Source organism: Balearica regulorum, chromosome 9 (assembly GCF_011004875.1).
Source record: "Balearica regulorum gibbericeps isolate bBalReg1 chromosome 9, bBalReg1.pri, whole genome shotgun sequence".
Taxonomy (NCBI): Eukaryota; Metazoa; Chordata; class Aves; order Gruiformes; family Gruidae; genus Balearica; species Balearica regulorum.
Genome location: NC_046192.1, coordinates 14,315,525 through 14,337,897, shown reverse-complemented (window position 1 = coordinate 14,337,897; position 22,373 = coordinate 14,315,525). Strand labels below are relative to the sequence as shown.

General features: G+C 38.9%; 1 protein-coding gene across 2 annotated transcripts; it reads right to left on the bottom strand.

The window, feature by feature from the left end:
• Nucleotides 1-452: 452 nt before the first annotated feature.
• On the bottom strand, nt 453-21,997 carry AGTR1 (angiotensin II receptor type 1). 2 transcript variants are annotated; one of them, XM_075761178.1, is made up of 3 exons: nt 21,831-21,994; nt 17,032-17,150; nt 453-1,677 (listed from the first exon to the last, which is right to left on the bottom strand). In XM_075761178.1, the coding sequence occupies exon 3, from the start codon at nt 1,622-1,624 to the stop codon at nt 545-547; it is 1,080 nt and encodes a 359-aa protein (XP_075617293.1). In that variant the 5' UTR covers nt 1,625-1,677; nt 17,032-17,150; nt 21,831-21,994; the 3' UTR covers nt 453-544. The 2 variants fall into 2 exon arrangements, with proteins under 2 accessions (XP_075617293.1, XP_075617294.1); XM_075761179.1 differs by lacking the exon at nt 17,032-17,150 and having other exon boundaries at nt 21,831-21,997.
• Between the last annotated feature and the right edge of the window lie 376 nt (nt 21,998-22,373).

The window sequence follows — 22,373 nt, the reverse complement described above, 5'->3', positions numbered from 1 at the left end:
TAGCATAAATCAGAATGAGACCAATTTCAAGGACCTTAAATTTCCATTTCAGTTTAAAATTGGGCCTCTATATATAGCATATATTTTCAAATATATTATAAATATGATGGTATGACATTTATGTCACTAAAAAACCCCTCAAACAACAAAACAAGCAGTGTAGCTCTATCAACTTCTTGAACAAAATTTGGAATAGCTCATGTATGTGCAAAAAAGGTCCTTCTTAATTCATGTAACTTATTTCTTTAAAAAGACCTCTGAACCTGTTAGTTTTCTCTACCCTTCTTTTGTAGTTCTGAGTAAACTCTGACGTGTCTGTCCACTGTTCATGTTGCTTTCAGTAAAGAAAAACAAAATGAAAACCAAGCAGTCCTCTTCACAATGTAAAATAAAAGGCCACTGCTAAACCTTTACAGTGTGATTTCTAGTGTTTCTGTAATGAGCAGTAAGCTGTGATGTTCAGGGCTGCAGATGAATTTTGTCATTCTTGCTGCTTCATTCACAAGGGTGTTCAAGGAAAAAAAAAAGTATATTGCAAAATGCATCACTCAGTGTCGAAAGACCCAGCAGTCTTTTTAGCGGGCAAGCGTATATTTTCTGGTGGCCGATATGAGAGGGAGCTCATTTTTGTTGTTAGGCTTGGATGTGCGCTGACGTTTGGTGGAATGTATTTTATTAGCTGAAGGAAGTATTTTTTAAAGTTTTTTCCAAAAAAAACATAAAAAAAAGGATTCAAACAGTTGTTGAAGTAAGCAATGCAAATGGTGAAGGGCATAGCCGTATCCACAATATCGGTGATTTTGCAGTCTGTTATTACATGTAATTGAATTAATACATCCAGAAAAGTGAACACTTGATGAGGAATCCAGGAAAAGAAGAAGAAAAATACTATTGCCACAATCATCTTAAAAATATCATCATTTCTAGTCTTATTTTTTTGAATTTGATATGCCTTCTTCAGGGTTTTCCAAATTAAGGTGTAGCTTGTTAATATGATCAGAAAAGGAATTAAAAAGCCCAGCAAATTTTTGGATAAACCCAACCCAACCCGGAGCGTTGTGTTATTGTTGTCATACCGAAACCCACAGACTGTCATGTTCAAGTTCTCGGCAAAGAATATATTACGGTGAATGATGACGGGCAAACTGGCCACGCCGGCGAGAAGCCAGATGGCAATGCAAGTTATTCTGGCAACAAACATGGTACGTCGAATTCGGGACTTCACGGGATGTACTATGGCCAGATACCGGTCAATGCTAAGGCACGTGAGGAGGAAGACACTGGCGTATAGGTTGAAACTTATCCCTGCTGATGCCAACTTACATAAACAGTTGCCGAAAGGCCACTGGTACTCCATGGCTGTGTAGGCTGCCCAGAGTGGCAGAGTTAGTAAAAAACACAAGTCAGCCAGTGCCAGGTTTAGAAGAAAGATGCTGGCTACTGTTTTTAATTTCATGTAGCAGTAAATGACAATAACGACCAGGCTGTTCCCAAATATGCCTATGATAAAGATGATGCTGTAAACAGTTGGAACCATAACGTAGATGTAACTGTGCCTTCCTGAAACGGGACAGTCAACGTGGATTCTCTTAACGGTTTCTTCAGTAGAGTAATTTGGGACCATCTTGATCTCTTCAGCTGTAACCTAGTTTCAGGGAGACAATGTGAAGCTCACACCTAGGAAGGGAAGAAGAAGAAAATATGATTCATGACAGGGGTTTAATTTTTAAAAAGTTTCAATTAAATGTCAAGTTTTTGTCTAACACAATGTGTCAATGTTTTCAAATCTAAAAATAAGCCATATTCAAGTGTTTTCTCAACCAATTTCTAGTCTAATATAGACTTTGCAGAACAAAACAGAGGTGCAAATGTTAGGATTTGGCTGAATGTTGTTGGATTCTTTTTAACATCAATGAAATCTAACAAACTTCTTAAAATTAACAAGGTTCCAATTTAAAATAAGACTGGTTAATGAACATATGTCAAATAATAGTAGAGGCTCAAAATAGCAGATAACTATAAATTCAGGAGAGTCTTTGTTTGGGTGTGGGTTGTTTTTTTTTCCATAAATAGGTAATATATCTAATGAGAAAAGTTATTCAGATATCTCAGAAACTGCACTTAAACACTCTGAATACCAGTTCATTCTGTAAATGAAAGTGTAATGCATTAAGAAAATAAGTGAATTCAGATAAGGGTACTCATTTTGATCTCTGTGAATCTATTTTTTTCTGTTCATTAAGATTCTTTGAGACAATTTTTATATCACAGAGAACAAACACAATCTAGCGTTCTGTTGTACCACAAATACCTTAAATATTCAGAAGTTACCCAGCTCCCCATCTGGCTTGGAAATATGGTATTTAACAACTAATGAAGAAAAAAAAGATCTGTGAAAATCCAGATGTGTCAATTTGTTGCACATTAATAACTTCAGAAAGAGATTAAGAAGGGTGCAAGGGGGAACCACAACTCACATTACCTTTTCAGTTACTGACAAAATTTATTTATCCAAGAGTTGTAGTCTTAGTGTATCAAAAATATTTCTGGACTGCATTAAGTGTATGGAAATGCATGAAATCTCCTTTACAGGGCACGGGTTTGGTTTGCCAGGGCTTGTGTGTTCTGAAAGAATGATTTCCTTATTAATGACTTACAGCATATTACCTGCTTCCTAAAGTCATAAGTGACTCTGATAAATCTTTTCCAGAGTCTATAAATAGACAGTCTTACCTCAAAAACTGAAGATTTAAAAAAAAAAAAAAATTCAATAGCTGCTATTGCAGAGTAGTGTTTATTGCTGTCTGCAGGATCCTGACAGCTGCCAGAAAAACCCAACTTGTGCTGCCTCAAACACAGATTAAGTGAAATATATTGGGTTTAAAACAAACAAACCCCTTATAAATGTAAGTCACTTTTAAATAGGTAAATACATACACCCTAAACCCCTGGGCAAAATGGATGCATTCAGAAAGAAAAGATGCCTGTCACTATAGAAATATGGCCTATGCTGTTATGGAGGTGGTTGCTCATTATTTGCGTTGTTCAGCACTGATATTCCTGTTAAGTGCAGAATGCTACTCTGTTAAGTGTTTGACATGTTCTTGCTGGGAGACAAACCTTATTCCAAATGGATTGCCTTTTTAATAGGGAAGCGAGGCATAGATATGTCTCGGCAAAGCCCATGCAGGAAGTCTGAAGCAGAGCTGGGAGCTGAACCCAGAATATGGGTTGCAGGCAGCATCTTGTGAGCAAGGTCACCCTTTGGCTCTCAATTTATTAGCTTTTAGAAGACTTGATATTTCCATAAAGCTAGCAGGCTAATTTCAAGATTTAGGATCTTGATAATTCTATCAAGTTTGGAATATCTAGTTAAATGTTGAGATGTGCAAATGCGACACCTCCCAGTCTCTCCATTCTGTGAATTAATCTCGTTGCCTCAGCTGGTATAGATGCCTCAAAATTAGATCAGCTATTTTTGCCATGTTTAAGAAGTTAAAAAGTCAAGCAAATACAGCTGACACAAACAAACATAAACCATTCTGATCCCGTGTGGGACTGTAATACATCCTAAGCAAAACTTCCTAGCTTTCAAACTATGCTGCATCTAGAATACATGGTGTTTGGCTCTGTGGAAGGCCATGCTATCCATAGGACAGGGAGAACCACAATAAAAAGATTTTAAGATAAATCGTCTTATCTCATCCCTTGATTGTGAAAGTACCCAAGGAGATTTGACAGTAACTGATGGGTTCACGCAACATCAAGGTCTGGCAATATTTGCCTTGTTCCAGCTACATGCTGGTGCTGTGTGGTCTCTTCGTTATTACAGCCTTTCCTCACTTACACACCCACTGAGATTACAGCCCAGAATTTGGTCAAGAAATAGTACGTTACTTCAATTTACCTGTGTAAGACTGTAACCCTTCTGGAATTAAATGTTTTGGTGGAACACTGAAATCAGTGTAATTGCGCAAAGGATGCGTTTGGTATGTTATCATTTTAAATTATATTAAGGAATTACAATCAATAAAGAAATCCATCACTATTTTCAGTAAATGAAAAGGAAGCAGAAATATATAACGCGGTTGCTTTTGAGTAAATAGATATGGATTACCATATGCGTATCTGAAAACAGTTTGAATATTGCTGTGAGAATGGATCTCGTAAGAGCCTTATGACTGAAGCACAGTGAGGCACTGCTAATCCCAAGCCAAATTTAAAAATTTCCTGGAAATTTTAAAGTTTCAGAGCTAGCCTCAGGTAGATCTGCTGCCTTGAGGACATCTGTAACTTTGGAGCATTAGGAAAAACTTCAACACAGGAGAAGACAGTAATTTGTTTGGGCAGGCATGGGCCCATAGCTGTGGTGAGACAGGGCAGCTGTGGTGGTGTGAACTCCTTACAGGCAATGATTTCTTTTCTGTACCACTCTCATCTTTGCTGTTATTCTCACTTGCCACAGTTCACCTGCTTGTCCCAGGATCATGGTTATATACATTTTTTTGCAAAGCAGATATTTCTAGGTGGGAAGTACTGCGGATTGTTTGAAAATGTTACAGAAATAGATGGCTGGTACAGCTTTATGCTGCCAGAATTCACCAGAGCAGATTAAACCACTGGCCAGTTAAATGCAAGTATTGAAATTGTGCACATTGATAATTCCATTTAAAGCATTTCAAATGACCTGAGTTAGCATAACGATAATTGGATCATTTTAAGGCTGATACACAAGAAGCTTTTTCTAAGAGGATTGAATTGATGTGACTGTGAATGGTGCGGCTACATCAATCTCAAAGCAAATTATCTGGTGAGCAGCAAACCCGTGTTGTATGTTACTGTCCTGTTTGACCTTTTATCTTTTTTAATTACAATGATTATAATAAGTCACTGATAATGAAATGCTTGAAACTGCTTTACCAACTATTATTTACCACTCCATTCATTGCTTCTGTTGGGTGAACATGCATCCTAATTAAACTGCCTGGGGAAACAACAAGGAATGCTGAGCCCATGCAAGGTAAACAGCACTTTGCCTACTGAGAGATAAGATAGCACTGACTGGCTTTCTGTGAGAACTTCATCAGCTATAAATAGGTAAGCAGGTGTCACAAGTCAGATTTTAAACAAAAAATGTAGCTTTGATATTTGCTTTGACAAAGACTAAATAAACTTAGGCTGACCAACCTGACACAGTTTAGCTACCTCACCATTAGGTAATGTGAGGGTTTGTGGGTTTTTTTCTTCTGATGTAGGTGGATTATTTACTTTTCTTACAATTGAGAAGATATTTCCATGTTTAAGAAGATGACACATCCTATTTTTATATAAAATTATTGCACAGGGAGAAGAGAGGCTGAAAAATGTTTGGAACAATATGTTCAATATATTAGCTATGTTTGTTTATTTCTGGTGGCATAAGCTTTTTTCCTTTGAGAGTTTAGTGTCCCTCCTTTCCTAATTTCTTCTGAAGTCTTCCAGTTGCTGAGAAACTGATGACACTTTACACATGCTTTATTTCACAGCCTTCCCCTCCCCCCCCCCAGCAGAACAACCCCCTTTAATCTTTGTTGCCTTAATGAACAGAATTTCTTTTTCTTCATATGCCTACTTCAGTGTCTTCTCTGCTTTCCTGGAGTTCCTGAGCAGTAACACTGTGAAGCTATAGACTCACCTTTCTCCTAGCTCTTTTCTGCTGTTCCTTCTAACAGTCTGTATCCCCTACTCACAGCTTTCCTAAGTATTTTTAGTCCAGAGTTGATAGGTGAATTGTGGAGGGTGAGAGAAATGGAAACGTTTGAGCAAATAAAGGCACGTAATTCAAACCATTGTGGCCTCACCGTGTGCCTAGGCCTCCTGTCATCACTGCCACTATCTTCCACAGAGGTCACAGTAAATGACAATAAATCAAAATATTACTGAAATGAAACTGCAATAGGCAGTACAGGACCAGAACAGAGTCTGTATGTCCGTTGATGAGCACCAAGAACAGCAAGCAAGCTTCAAAAGATCTGTATTAGTAACTGTCAAGCTGGCTGTTGCTTTGCAATTTTGGATCAGGAGATGGTCTGACAGGAGAACAAATGGAATTTGCAGGACCTTGTACTGGCCTGTGTGTTGTCATTTAATAGCTGTTCTCGTGGTCAGTCTCTCATGAAGCAATTGCCAGTCTGTTGAAGTTGCTGTTAATTTTGTGGTGTTTGCTTTTCTTTATTCTAGAGTATAGTATTTATCTTTTCAATTCTCTAACCTGTATGTGGATTCTTTATGACTTCCCCTTGCAAGAGCTGAAGCTGGTTCATTTGTTCTAGCTCTATATAGCTGGAAAACAAACTGCCTGTGATCCTTCTAGGATCTGGTTCTTCTATAACATCAAAACTCAAAATTGCTTATTACTTATTTTGTGCTAGCAGAAGACCCATTGCTGCTACCATGTAAATGCAAACTGTTTATGTACTCTGACCTTCTCTGTAAGAACTCTGTATTTATTTCCTCTAGCATACTTCAAAAGAGTGTGCTCTTCTATATGATGTTTTCATAGTTTATTCTGAAAAGAATGAACATCTCTTCTGTTTGTTTTCATAGACTACTCTCATTAATTTTCCCTTCATTTCCCAAGTATCTTTCAACTGTACTCGGTTTCAGTCATAAAATTTATGTGAGAAAAGGACAGATGAAAGGACTTTTTCCTCTGGGAAAAATCAATGCTTGTGGAATGACTGAACAGTGGAATTGGGGGGATTGGGTGATTTTGAAGGGGCGGGAGGGGAATGTAAAGGACAGTAACAGAGTTAAGCATAGTGACATTTAAATCGCTTTGAAGTTTAACTCGTATAATATATATTTCGACCACTAGAGGTCTGTATTTCCTATTTTAAAATAAGAGAATGGCGCTATTTTATAGTCAGTGCCATAATTTTTCAAAATATCTCCTTCCTTCAAGCTTATTTAAGATGCAAACATAAGGCAAAATACCTATCATTGGTACATTTACATTACATAAATGCAGAAGTTCAGAGTGAACTATTTTATCTTCGTATCTACTAGCTTATATCTAATTTCCTTTATTCTAGTACATTCCTGGTTTTGCTAACCTTCAGTCCAGTTTTTGCACTTGTAAATCATGGAACAAAATCCTGATATTTTATTTTTTTCAAAGACATATGCATCTTAAACTTTCTAAAGTTTTTGAGCCAAATTAAGAAGAATATTTTTAAAGGGAAATGAAAAGTATAGTTTACTTTAAAAATGCAGATGGAAGAATAGTGACACCTACTCATCGGACTAAAAGATTATTTTAAAACTAACTAGGCATGTTTTTAATCATACAACTCTTTCCAAATATCAGCCAGGGAGTATTCTTGAAAGTAATTTTAGGTAATTCCAGGTTAACTTGACTCAAACAGGTATTTTCCTTTTTGGAGGAAGATATTTTTATTGTTGAAAATGCCACTTCAGGACTATTTTTAATCTTTTTTTTTTTTACGTGATTTAAAGGATGTCTGAAAATTGAAAGGCAACATGATCCTACACATTTTTTGTTATCCAAATGGTGATTTTTAGACCTCAAGTGCTGTATATATTTCATGAATTGTAAACAATTTAACAATTTGAAAATTTAAGCATCTGTACGCTTTTTAGAGCGCCCCCCTCTTCCCTTTTATTAATACACCTGAGTTTGTCATTACTCCTTTGGACAGTGTCAGTGCATGATAATTTTACTCTGTTTCAAACTATTTACCTAAGTAGTTCTCTAATGCTAGTATAGGCAAACAGCTTTCAATCTAGGTAGAGAAGAAAATTTGACAGTGTTATGGTGACATTTATTTTATAGTAGATGAGCAAAGTAGAATCAAAACATTGATATTAACTCTATTGTCTTGTGCCAGATAAGTAGACATGATCAGTGTCTTGTCCTATATTTATGTCAAATGGGTTATACAGTGTCAGTACATCTCTATGCACTTAAGGGATGTTTGGGTACAAGCATATGACATTTATATCTTGAAGCTGCTAAAAATAGGAGCATTTAGAGACAATACAAGTGACATCTACAGATAGTAAACTAACACGCAGTTGGACAGATTTAAAATGCAGACTAAAGAAAACTAATCTGTCATTTGCACTCTCAAGGACTTTGTGTTAGAAATGGATGTGGCAAAAATTGGCGTGAAAGACCATCTGTAAAACACTATGGGGCTGTGGAGTGATGAATAAAATCTTCCAAGTACTTTTTTTGGACATTAAATGCTTAATAATACTACAATGTAATATGTCACAATTTTTCTGTATGCTTTTTTTAACAGCCTACAGTGTAATGATATCGCAGTTGCAAATCTAGCAGTTGCAGCAGCAGTGAAAGTTTGGACTACCTTCTGCATATGCTCTTGTAGTACTTAGAGTCAAGAAACACTGGAAATATCTCCGTGCTTCTTAGCTCTTTGGCCAAAGTTAACTCTACCAATTCCTTCCTCAAGTATGTTTTTTTTCCCAGAAGTTGGGAAATTCTGATGTATGTATTTCTATAAAATTTTACTTGCAGATGTTAGTGCCTAGGAAGAATTGCTCAACTTCCAGAGTTTCTCAACCTCACTAGAACTTAGTGGTTTAGTGAATGCTAGCATAGTAATGATTAAAGGGGTTTTCTTGTACAAAAGTTTGACTGATTGATCCACAGCGCACTCATAGTTAGCCAACAATTTTTCAGCTGAGAGTAAGTTTCAGTATTTTAGTTTATAGGCTTCATTTTTCAGATCCTCCAGGTTTAGGTTTAAAAGTAAACATTGTTTCCTGGGAGGTTTTCCTCTATATACACAAAAATTTGTTCTCTCCCCTGTTAAGGTCAGGAAAAACATTCTTGGGTTCAATCAATGTAGAACTGGACTCCAAAACACTGAAGGATTAACCGTTCTCAACATGCAGTGTGTTTATCTAATCTCTTGGGGAAGATCAGCGAGGTGGTGGTTTTAGGGATCACTGCTTTTGGCTTGACAGAGTACCCGATACTCCAGATACCTCAGATTTTTACACATAATTTTCTGATCTCTTTCTTTCACATTTATCCATCAGAGCGATCTCTGTTTTCTTTCTTTGACCAAGGTTGCATGAATGTGTTGCAAACTCTCTGGTGTTTAATATGTCTTAGGTATTACATATCCTTAAGATAGGTGAATATAAAATTATCCGCACAGCAGTATCTTAAAACTAAAAAGATAATTAAATAAAGTACAATATATTTCTAGCTTAATATTTCTAGTTCAGTACATCTGAAACTAAACATCAAAATGCTAAGCTTCAGAAAAGATGAAGTCTGAAAGATGAATCTCCATGTGATGTCCCTTTGTTCCAGTCACCTCAGTTGCTCTGTCTTGACATGAATTAAGATAATCTTTTCTTTATTTAGGTTATTAAACCTATAGCTGAATTAGTTTTTAAATGTGAAAAATTGTTATAGCAGGAGGCAGTTGCTGCTCTTGTTTACACCACAGGGTAAAGAATTGCCTCTTTTTCTAAAATCATCGGAAGATACTTAGACATATTAAGATTTTGAAATGAGGGCATTAACTTTCATCATCAATCCAGCATGGATTTTTGCACCTCTGTTCTAGCCATTAGCTTTACCAAAAAGGCAGATTGGCACCCCCCTAGGAGATAAAAATGATCAATAATCAGCAGGCTAACCTAAAGTCTGCTTATCAGGGACATGTCATCTCCTCCTATTGCTAACAATGCTGTTTACTGCACATTAAATGACAGGAAAGAAAAAATAAATCTATTGCAGATCAAGGTTGGGCTAGAAGTTCTAGGGTTTTCAGCACTGACATAAAAAGACTTTTGAAGGGCAACACAACGTAAGGTACTATTTTATTATGCACATACAGCTTACTGCATGTTCATAACTTCAGATTTGATGCCTAGTTTTGTAGTACGTTTAGGGTATTTGGAAGTACCTGAAAGAGCCAATAGTTAACAAGAGTTAAGCCATCAAGTCCCAGAACGAATAAAAGTGAGATTAATTTGAGCTGTGAAAGGTTACATGCTGCACAGTTACTTTCTCTGAGTGATAGTAAACGAATGGATTAACACATTTCCTTTATTGCAGCTGGAATTGCCTATATAAAATATGGTGTGTCCCATGTGTTCATTTTTAATGAAAGATAGAAATCAAATTCAGGTTTGTTAAGTGAGAGTGAAATCATTTGATGAATTTTAAGTTTCTATTCTGATAGCTTAGTTCCATGGAATAAGAAGTTTTGAAGTATTCTTTTTCTAATTACACAACAGCGCACATCCTACACTAATGTAGCTTCCAGATACCTAACCACACACCTAAAATTTCTATTGGGACTATTATTTCCATATGGAATGAACCATAAGTGTCTACTGTGAACTCCTCCAACCTGAGGTTTAAGGGAATTTACATTGATTCAGGGCTTGATCCTGACATATATTTCAGCCTTGTATTAAGGCTGTGGAGAGGCAAGAGAGAAAAAATCTTACTGAAATAAAAAGCACTGCTGAAAGCCCTTAGCATGCCTTCTAACAGAACAGAGATCAGCTACAATGAATGAGGTATATTACCTCCTTTCAGATCAGGTATAAAATAGCAGTTTGACTTACTGGATATTTCATATACCTATAAATCTATCTTTAAGGTTATGTGTTCTTCACTGAAGCTTGTGGGTACCTTCATAAGTATACAAAAATACCAGTAACAGCAACTGTTCTTTCTTCCCCACTTGTAGGGGAAATACTGTGTTATATTACCATGTTTTCAAGCATGTAGAGCTTAATAAGGAGTTACAAGACATTTTCCGTGCTGTTTTGAGTATCATTGGTCTCTAGTCATTCTTATTTCTTGCTGGAATGAATGTCTTTGTGCATTCAACACTGAAAGAGTTCTTAGTTTCACTGTGCAGATCTTCGCAGTATTAGTCAATGATTTCACTGGTCCAGCTATCACCTGGAGAGTGGCCTTTTGGGGGGAATAAAGGCTACTTCCACAAATTGCTGTGAATGCAAGACAGAGGCTTTCTCTTCTACCGCTGTTCAAGGAAGAGACAATGTTCTGAGCAGCAAGGAGAGACATCTAGGCAAATAGCTTGTTGCTTTGCTGGTTTTTAACAATATATGAATTTATAAAGCCAATAGTTTCAGCTCTAGATGCAACATGGAGGTCCCAATTGTGCCAAGAATTGCTGAGGCCAGAACTGGCTCTGACAGGAAGAAACAGTACTTCCACATAAAGAATCTTTATAGAACTGAGGATCTTGAGGTTTTTTATGCCCATTTTGAAATTCAAAACTATTGAAAAGGTGTCAATGTGATTATCAAACCAAGATCATCTCCAATGCTCAAGGAAAGGCAAGTTTTCTGGATTTTCTCTTCCTATTGGCATTCTGTGTTTAAACCAGCTGACTTGTCTGTACATCAGCCACTTGCTCTTTCTTTAGTTTCACTGAGGCATCAAGAAACTTGCCTTGTAGCAATGCAGGGGCTAGTCTTTCGTGGCACACTATGCCCACTGGGAGCTCTTTATCTTTACAGCTTCTTGAACACAGAAGAACATGGAGTCTATAAATATCAAAGATCCTGTAGTAGGAATTATGCATTTATGATATCTAAAATACCTGAAAGGATGATGTTTTAGAGTGCTGCTGCAAAAGGCAAAAACTGTTGTAAGGAAGTTGCTTTTGCTAACTTAGCAAAGCACGTAGCTACCATGTGCTTTTACCATGTAGATTTTCCAAAGCTACTGAAACTTGGCCAAGCTTTGGGAAACCTAACCCCACTGGAGAGGATGATGCAACTCTGAAGTCACTACGCACAAGGTCAGGCAAATGCTGGAAATCTTGCATGCAGATTGTTGCTCTTCCGGTGTTGCATGAATAGTGACTTTTCAAAGCAGCATGATATTAAGGGCATGGGCAATGTGGAAGGGTAAAGGAAAGGCAGCTGGACTTTGCTAAGGAGTCCAAACTGAAAGGTTTTAACAACTCGTATGCACCAGCGTTGGTAGAAAAGAACAGCTAGCCCCTCTTTTGTTAAAATACACAATGAAAATTCATAGCATATGGAAATTGTTTTTATACAGCAGAAAGGAGTGAGAGGTTAGTAACCTCAGGAGTGCTACACAAATCTCTCTTTTGGGAGTTGAATGAAATCTTTGCCTCTTTATAGGTTATTATTTACATTCTGGGATTTACCATTTGATGATCACAGTTACGGTGTAAGTAATGTTTTGGGACCTTGGGAGTAACAGCTACTCACGTAGACTATGGCTTGTAGAACTGAGTCACAAAATATTAGTGTCTCATGAAGATTCCTTGCTCACAAACTGTTACTCTGTTACTGACTCCAGGACATGAGAGGACACATGTATGTATTAGCTCTTCCTCACAGTTTTTGCAGCATATAGAACTCTAACACGTTGTTGTATTTTAATTTGAAGCCTAAAATATTATAAGTGTGCATTACTGCACAAACAGCTGTTGGCCAGAGCAATTTCTGCAGCACAGGTCCTTCTACAGGGACGTGGTGCTACTTCCACAGGCAGCTGTGAGGAAGCGACAGGTACACAGTTCAGTTCTCCTCTGACTCCCCTGCCTCCCATCATAAAGTTCCTCTGCACTCTTGGCTTTTATTAATTGAGATGAGCCAATGACAAAGGTAAATGGTTATAACTTTTAGTTTGTTACAGGTAGCTGTACTGCAACATAATGAGTGTGAAATGAAATGCATTGTGTTGTGAAACCTGGGTCCTTTGTGCTTTTTTTGGTCCAGGGAGAAAAAAATGTGGTAAAGGATAAAATGTCTCTCATTCTATTAAGAATGCTAAAATGCCAAAGTAAATGTGTCCTTAAAGGATGGAAAATATGGGTAATAATGGGGAGGCAGACAAAAATAAGAAAATTTCAGTATAGCCAGGTAAGGACTGGCTGTAGGAAGGGTATTACAATCTATTCTGTAGAAGTCCAGATACTGAGTGAGGTCAGTAAGTATATGCTTACCAGCCTCTGGGTAAAAACAGGTAAAATTTACGTAAGTTTAAACTCTTGCTTATATTAGTGGTTGTTGACAATTCAGCAGAAAATGGGATTTCATGCATCTAAATTAGAAATGATAATGTTCTAAAATGGTTAATATATGAGTGACTTGCCCACAGCAATATGCAATCATTGTCAGAATCTTCTCTGTCGCTGGCAGAGATTGCAATAGAACATGGAATGGAAAGCCCAACATTGCAATTATTTCTTCACAAACCAAATCCCCTACTTTTGGGAGAAAAGCTTTTTTGTGAATCTAGGTGCAAGTTCTGTCTCTTTCTATTTTACAGCTTTACTGTGAAAGACCCAATTCAATCAGTGGTGTTACTAGTATAAAACTGCTGAAAGTGACATTTTAATTAGGTTTCTGTTGCTTCCTCTAGGCAAAGGTGTTTGTAGGAAGAAGGGTAGGGGACACAGCTAATAGCTTTGTAGACAAAGATGGGAGTTGATAGGACTTCTTTGTGGAATTTCAAGTTAGTCCGAAGAGACACTTCCTTGCTTTGTCCTGGTAGTTTATTCAGAGACCGTGGTGCCATTTGCCTACTCTCCTACAGTCATCTACTTTTCCGCTAAGCCACAAGATGCAGAGGCAAAAATGAACATTATGCAGCTTAAGCTCCTGAACAACTTTCCTTAGTTAAAAGCAAGATGATAACATGACAAGCAATGAATGTTACCTCTACTTTTTTGGTATAATGAACTGCCTTTCTGTACTTTCTTGTAAAACAGTAAGAAAGGTGCTACACAAGAGCTTATATACATAGATTTGCTATAAGTCATGCAGCAAATCAGTAACATTGTTTCCAAGCATGTCAAATTCTGATGTGTGTGAGGCCCTACCTCTGCATTAATCTTCATTTTCCTGCCATTAAGCTAAGTCACCAAGGTGGAGCCATGATACCTGCAATAGCTCTACAGGCTTAACACGCAGCCCCTTCTGCAGGATGTGCTCTTTATTTTCAGTCACCCACCCCCACAAAAATAGAAGGCAAGTGTAAATTAATGAATAACAAGCTTCAGAAATGCATTGTGCAGGGCAATACAGTTATCTTCATCTGCAACAATGGCTAATCTGTCAGAAAGTGAGAGAGAAAAGAAACCCTTAAAATTCTCCGCTTCTACTCCAGAGACTGAGAGACCTCTGTCAAACAGAGGTGTTACACTTTCTATTCTAATGGAAATTAGACGAGTTGGCTGAGTTGTTCATGTTGCACATTGTTATCTAAAAAGACTTTCCCTCTCTAAAAACCTCTAACAAATCACATCCCTGTTTCTTACCTATCACCAATGTGGTTAAAGTGACTGATACAGCTTTTGCTTTGACTAATGAAAAAATTAACTGAAAAGCAAGCACACATGCAGATGCAGCATGTCTATGTGGACACAGACATAGCACTAAATATCACTAAAGTATCTGTCATGTGAACTAAAGCAACGAACGTGGAAGTTTTATCACTATACTTCCAATACCATGGCTAGTGATCTCCACATAACTTCCTACTAGTCAAAGTGTTATGGCGCCTGGGAAAACAAACCTCACATTGAACTTTTTTAATTTTGCCTTTGTGCTGAAAAATAGTGTTTGCCTTTCTGGAGAAGGAAAAGCAAGTGTTTTGGAGATTTCTGTGCAAGGAAATGGACGTTAGATTTCAACACCTTTGTTCAGAGGAAGCTTTGTCTTCCATGTGTCATAATTCAGCAATACATAATAGGATTTGGTTCACTGTGTCTGATTTGAGACATTTGATTACTTTTCTTTTATATAATTAATTTAGATATCCTTACAGTGGGAAAATATCACACAATAGCAATACTCCTCAGAAAAGACTTTTCCTTAAATGAGAATGTTAGGAACAGCCTGGAGGGAAAAGTTAAAAGATTAAAAGCAAAGGATCAGCATGGAGGCTTCCTAATGAATACCTCATTAGGGTCAGAAAAAGGGAACTACAGGCAGAAAGGATAGAAAACAGTATGAGTAACTGGTAAAGTACAAGCGTTTATTCAGAGCAAAAAAAATCTTTTAAAATGGTAATGCAGCTAAGCCCAAGAGAAGTTAGTATCATTGTAACTTTCAGCAAGCATAACATGGAAAACAGAGGCCCAATTGTGCTTTCACTTGCACAAAACTCCTGTTAAGGGCAGATCATTATGAGGACTAGAAGAAAATCTGAGTAGCCAAATATAAAGAAAAGCAATGTATCTGTGATTTTTGTACAAGTCAATTGGACTAGTGAGGTGCTAAGGAGTCAATCCAAGAGAATGAAAGGTCAAATACAGACACCACAATGAATGTCAGTGTGAAAGGTATTATCACCCATGAAAAAACTGAAGATATGGTGATCCTTAGTGCTTTGTCTGGAAGGCAGCAGCCTTAATAGAATGATACCAAAATAGATGTTCTGCCAAATTCGTACAGCCTGTTTCCTGTTTTTTTTCAAAGTAAAATTTATTGCTCTATTTTGAAAATAAAACTCATTAGTGAATTCTCTTTACTGTCCTGGCTCTGAGACATTCCTTGTGGGTACTGAGTACCAGCGACAGAGGTAGCAAAACAAAGGAGGCTGTTACAGCCAGAGTGGGAGCTGAGCTATGATGCTGTGACTCAGTGCATCCTCCATGAAGTGCAGTCTAGGTTCTCAAGCAAACGTAACAGCGCAGATGCTAGGAAAGGGTAGCGCTGTGCCTTCCAAAAGGTGCCACATGAGCTTTACCTTAGTGCTAGGAAAATTACCAATTGAGCTGAGCAAATGCTTGGATGTGTGGCTGTCCTGTACTGATATGGCTTTTTTTGATGGTATGTTTAAGAACATGGAACAGCATCATAAAATGTATTTCAAGGCAAAATATTTTTGAACCCTTTTCCTTTGAAGTGCTTTTTTTAGGAAGCACATGGGTAAAGAAATATCTTTTACCTGAAATAAAACCTGATTTGAGAAAAAGAAAATCTGTAATTGTCTTATCATGGTAAGCTGTTAATAACAAAACCAAGAAGAAGACCAAGACAGAAATTTAACAGTAGAGCAGGAGTCCCTCTTTGAAAACAGATGCTGATTCCTGCCCCATGCTTTCCATGTCTGATCATTGTACGTTAAGCAAAGAACCTGAGGAGGGAGGAAATCTTGAGCAACTGCCAGGAATTGCGTGGTAGCACACCAACTCTTGGGCTCAATGTACCTTTTGGGGGGGGGGGGGGGGGGGGGGGGGGGGGGGGGGGGGGGGGGGGGGGGGGGGGGGGGGGGGGGGGGGGGAACGTAAAATTGTATAAACTTTTAGGTTTGGGTAACAAGAATTGAGGGGTGATAGGAGAAAAGATGAAAACCAATAGGAATTTATAGAGAAAAAGATGAAAAGGCAACATACATCGTATAAACTCAGGTCAGGAGGGGCATGCATGGTTCCTCAATAAACAAGTTCAGGCTGCAACTTTGTATGTTATGTGCTGCGTCCTGCAAGCAAAGGGTCGGGTTAGGCTGTGATGATGCTAAAGCAGCGTTAAATGGAGGATAACTGCCAACAGAACACTTTTTAGGGAAGTCAACTAGTGCATTTTTCTCCCTTGCGTAAGCCCCCCCAACATAAAAGTACAGCTGTTCAGTGGTTTTCTGGAATGTTTTACTATTTGCATGGGTCTCTCTGAGCTAGAACTGCTGAGGCACAGTACTCTCATTGAGTGTATCCCTCCCAATTTTCAGAAAACTGAGGGGACTCAAGAATGCTGTTTTGTTTTTCTATTTCTGTTCCTATATTTCATCTATGGATTATTAAATTCCACTAGCCAACAACCTATCAGTAACTGACAAACTTGTATGACCTAGGAGAAAAGAAAAGAATAGGTGAATTAGCTGAAATGAGGCATTTGGTTAAATCATTCTTTGTTCTGGCCATAACTCTAATTACAGCTTTCACCTCAAACAATGAAATACTGTCTAAATATTGACCTTGCCCAAATTCAGTACCAGTTTCTTTAGATATTGTCAGTTACCTTTTTGCTGTAGCCTGCTTTTTGTCTTGTCTTCAATCACGCCACTCACTGATGCATTGCCAATCTGATCTCACTGTCCTGCTGTGAGGTCATCTTCAGTTATTACCCATTTTCTGTGCCTATAAGAGAAATGCTACTCAACTACAATAAAAGCAGATAAACACCACAAATAGTAACCAAGCACTCTAGCTAGTGTTGTTATATAGTGGATACCTGGACAGTTTTGATATCAAACAAAACCCAAATGGAATGAAAATTGTAAAAGACACCTGACATCCCAAAATCTGTAGTTCTTTCAGATGATGGTGCATCACAGAATACTAACAGCATGCCATTTGGAGCGTGATATTTTCCTACCCTTAGTTGCAATTCACTTGAAAGCTCAAAGTAATTTTAGTATAATCTATCTTTTATCTGAAGATAAGGCCATAAATGATTAGACCAGCCATTCTATTTCATATGTGCTTCGTCTCAAACAATCATAGCTGTTACGACTTAGACAAGATGACTTCTTTTCACTTGTTTGTTACAGCTGAGGTAAAAATTTCAAGTAGAAGTATCATAAATCCCCTGGTTTGTCAGATTTGTTAAATTCCCTAAAATGTTAAAAAATTACACAGATTCTTCTAGGGTACATATGTCAATTACTGTTTCTTTTTTTGGCAAAGGATAAGTTTTAGAAGATGGTACAGAACATGGTATGAGTGCTCCAAGTAGTACAATGACTGTCTATTGGTGAATGTGATCTTGACACAAATTTGTTGATGGAAAGGGAACTAAAAGAAATATTGTGGTTAGTAAAAGCTTACTGGTTTGCTTTTCACTGCAGGGTTTTTAGGACCAGGAGGAGACATAAAATGATACTGTTATTAGTAACTTTCTGTACAATAGTGGCTGTATATAAGAAAACAGCTCCACTGGAGCCTTTCTGATCTGCAGCGATTGGGCCTCATGCATGAGGTCTATATACCTTCAAGCTCTAAGAGTAAATTACGTTGCCACCTACTCAAAACTTTCCAAAGTATTTGAACTCACCTTGTGTATACGTGCCAAAATTTTAACTTTGCATCAAATTTTAATTCCAGGCAAGTAGCTGAGGTTCAATTCTCAGCAATAGCAACCTGTTTATTCTTGTTAGCATGGTGGAAACTAATCCAATAGTGAAAAGAACAAAATAAGTCTTCCCTCCACTTTCCCCTCTCTTCATAAGTGATCCACATTTTCTATTTTGTTTTCAGAATTCCACGAGACTTCTAAAAGTTTCTCTTTGTGACACTCTGCAATTTTATCTTACCTAGGTTCTCAAACCTGATCCTAACAATGTAGAGGCTGACTTCTTGAAAATACCATAGCCTCCCTTAGGATGAACTGTCCAAAAATCAGAACTGAAAAATTGTTAATATTTGAGAGGAGCATATGGTAGAACACAATATCTGTGTCACGGCACTTCTGATGGAATTGTTGCACAACTGAGAGCATGAGGCACAAACATCAGCAGTAAACTAGATAAGGCTTGCGAACTGAAACAAGATTACCCAAAGGCTAGAGATTTAGCTAAACATACAACAGAGCCTACAACACAAGGAGACTGCCGTGAGCCTGTAGTGGCCAGGCTATACCCTGACCCAGTCCTTCCAGCTGTAAATCTTACCATGCTTGCAACTCTGAAGGGATTCTGAGATTATACTTCTCTTTCTGGAGAGAGATGATGGTTCCTGCCAGTAACACTGTCAGAAAGCGCTAAGGGGTTTATTTTGCTTTGCTGTCCACCTCCCTTCCCCTGACTTAACCATTTGGCCACTTTCTTCGGCAGATCTAATGTACTGCCCAAGCAGATCTATTCATATGCTGATAAATCTTGATAACTCATTTCCCCAACTCAGCTTTAGGTATAACATATTCAAATTAAATTTTAGTCTGTTTCTTCTCTTATTGAGGTGTCTCCTGGAAGAAAACCATTAAATTCAGCTAAAAAAAGCACAAGATTAACCATATAATGCAAGTCAGACATGGATATTTATGCATTATTTTAATGAAATACTATGTTCTCTATCCAAGCCAAGACAGAATGTGACCTTTTATGAACTCACCAAGGCAGAAAAGCAGACTTGAAGTGTGGGGAACACAGATACATGCCAACCATTCAGGAACAACTGGATGCTTTTCACAGTGTGATTAATGCTCTAAAATTTGTGCAGTAATAGCCACAGGAGAGATTATGAATACTCCTGGTGGCACTAGTAGCTTCTGGACCTCAAGAAGGTCCAAAGAAAAAGGAGAGGTAGTGAGCAAATTGGGAGTAATTTGTGACTGCTTAAAACATTTTCAACTAATAATATACTTTTGCATAAACAAGAGTTTAACTAGGACGGTATAATCGGAGCTTGTAGTTTATGTAACTTTAAGTTACCATATTAATTACTGGAGCCATAGTAAGGAACCACAGGCAGTGCCAGAGAAAAGGACTACCAAAATGTATTCCTTTAACAAACACGGAGTATAAAATTACCACAGTGCAGAAAACTTAAGAGTGTAGGAAAATGCAGTGAGTGCCCATTATGTGAAATAAATTTTTAATGGGAATTAACTCCAACACATCTCCATATCTGCAAACACAGTCCACATGTTTCAACAGAATTATTCTAGAAAGTGTAACTAAATCACCATGTTTATGTTCTGCATCTGCCTCTGTTTTTATAGTACTACAAATAGCAAAAAGAAATGAGATAAATTTTGAGATCTTTAATAAATTAAAGATTATATTCATTCAGCAGGTAATACAAATACAAATCATGCATCTTCTTGTTCTAAGCGGACTGTAAAAAGCAGGTTGTGGAGTTGTGACACGTTAAACTGAAAGGCAGCACTCCTCACTTCTGTAGTGCTGTGGATACTGGCATTTCAGGCTGGTATTTACTGCCTTTTTAAACCAGTAACTTCTAGGTGCAGTTTGCACATGCTGTCCAGCCCAAGCAAGGTACTGCTCACAAGCAAGAGGTAGGACATCTCACACCACTCCATAGGTCGGCTCTCCTCCAGTGTAAGAATTAACTCTGTTTCCATCTACTACCTTCACAAAAGTAAGGGGAGAATGAACCAACTATATTAAATTTTAATGATAAACGTGACTTCCCTTAATTGTACAGGATCACTTTGCTTTCTCAGTTTAGCAACATAACCTAGGAAGTACTTTATAGATGTAACTGATTTTTCTCTGCTATGTAGTTCAAGTTGTAGAGAGCAAAAGAGTACAGAAATACCATGTTTCTGCTGGAAAGGCATATAGTTAAAATTCTTAATACATGAGTGAAAGCTTAATTTGTAGGTATTTCATCATATCTTTGAGAGATACTGTAATTTAAAAGATCATGGTGGCAACAAAAATGGACTGCCATAGTCAGGACTGTGAAACATCTGTCTGACGCTAAATCAGAGCTAAAAGAGACTTTCTACATCACCATGGTAATTACCTGCTTCAGGCCATACTCAATCCTCCTATTCAGGCAAAAATCTAATCATGTTAGCGGTGTGGGTTCATGCAAGTGAAAAGAGAAGATTCCCGCCCCAAACAAAAACCCTTCTTTACCCTCATCCCTTTTCGGGGCTTGTGATTTTTCCTGAGCCCATTCACTATCCTGCCCCACGCTATGCAACATAACACAAGCAAAACAAGTACTGCTACTTCTGGAAGTGATGGAAATTTACAGTGAACTGTAGCATGCTCTGGACAGAATCCTGCTGTTGCTTATTGCTACACATCTCATTAATTCTAGTGGATTTGCAGAAATATAACAATGGGTGTAACTGAATCCTGCAATTTATTGTTTGTACATAGTGTGATCTGATTTGACTTAGTTACCAATGTGCCAGCTTTCTCGGAAGACTATAGGGCTTATGTGCCTGTAAATAACTAATAACACTTTAAGTGTTTTAATGTATGGAGAGTGGGAGGACAGTAAGTATGTTACAGAATTTCACCTGAACATGTTGAAGAATTCTAGTCCAGTTTCATTTTTAAGAGTCCAAGCTAAGTTTAGAAGTTGGCTGATGCCAGGAAAAAAAAACAAACCCAAAAAACCCACAAAAGGCACTTTAACTTCTACTAACTAAAACTTAATCTCTAGTTGCACATCACTCCATTTCTATTTTTTTTTCTATAGAAAAGGGATAAGTCTGGTTATGGAGAGTGTATGCTACAGTTTTCATGAAACCAATACCAGTTGCTAACTGGCAGAAGTTGTATTGCTTGTTAGACTGAAACCCAGAAGCATTTGCACAGGTCTCAAAAATCATCAGCATTGCCTTTAGTGATTTTTGAATAATTTATATAAATTTTATATAAAAAAAATTTCAAATGCTTATCTGTACTAGACTAGAGCTAAGAGGGCTGCCTCTTGTAACCTGTTGGGAAAAGCCTTAATGGTGAGAAAGCGTTACTGCTCCGAGTGCTGTGCGTTCTGTCAAAGGGTGCCCTTGCTTTACAGGGCACGGCTGTGAGCCTGTGGGACATTCAGCCGTCCAAAATAATTGTGTGGTGAGGGCTTAGCGAGTGGGCCTCGAAGGGCAAAGCCGGGGCACAGGGCTTCTGTCCCTGCAGCTTGTCCGGAACTGAGACTTCCTCTGTCAACTTCATCTAAACAAAGTACTGGACACCACAAACACCTCCCTTCCCCCGGGGCCAGGCAGCGTGTTCCCGACGAGGTGTCGGTGAGAAGCGGCACGACGGCAGGCTGCCGGCCGGGCTCCAGCGGCAGAGCCGGCGGCGGGCGCGCAGGGGCCGCCGGAGGGACGCGCCTTACCTGGCTCCGCGGAGGGCCGGCCTCGGGGCGAGGAGCGGCCGCGGCCCGGCTGGGGCGGGCGGCTCAGCCCCGCCGGCGCTGGCACCGTGCTCGGCTGGGCTGGGCTCTGCGCGCTCTCCCTTCCCGGCCGCTCCGCTGCGCGGCGGATTTATAGCGAGGGGCGTTGCAGCACAGCCCAGCTCGCCCGCTGTCTCTCCCCACCCATCTCCCGGGACAGACCCTTCTGACCCGTTTCCCTCCCACTTTCCCCCCCCTTTCCTATAGACCCCCCCTCCCCGTCCGCTGGCACGCCCGCAGGCAGAGCACCCCCCAGCCCGCTGCGGGTGCCGAAGCGGCCGGTCCGCATCGCTTCGCCGGCAGTAAGGGGGTGCCCAAGGTGGGGTGATGGGCAGGACGGGTGTCTCCCGGCGCTGGGCATCGCAGGGTAGAGCCAGCGCCCAGGGACTTGTGGATGCTTCGGGGAGGGTGACTGCCAGCGCGGCGCAGGCTGCGTGGGTAGTGCGAGGGATGGGCGTGGGACGCCCGCTCCTTCCTTTTGCCTGC

Coding starts and splice junctions, on each gene's coding strand:
- AGTR1 (XM_075761179.1), bottom strand. CDS start 1,624: ATGGTCCCAAATTACTCTACTGAAGAAACCGTTAAGAGAATCCACGTT.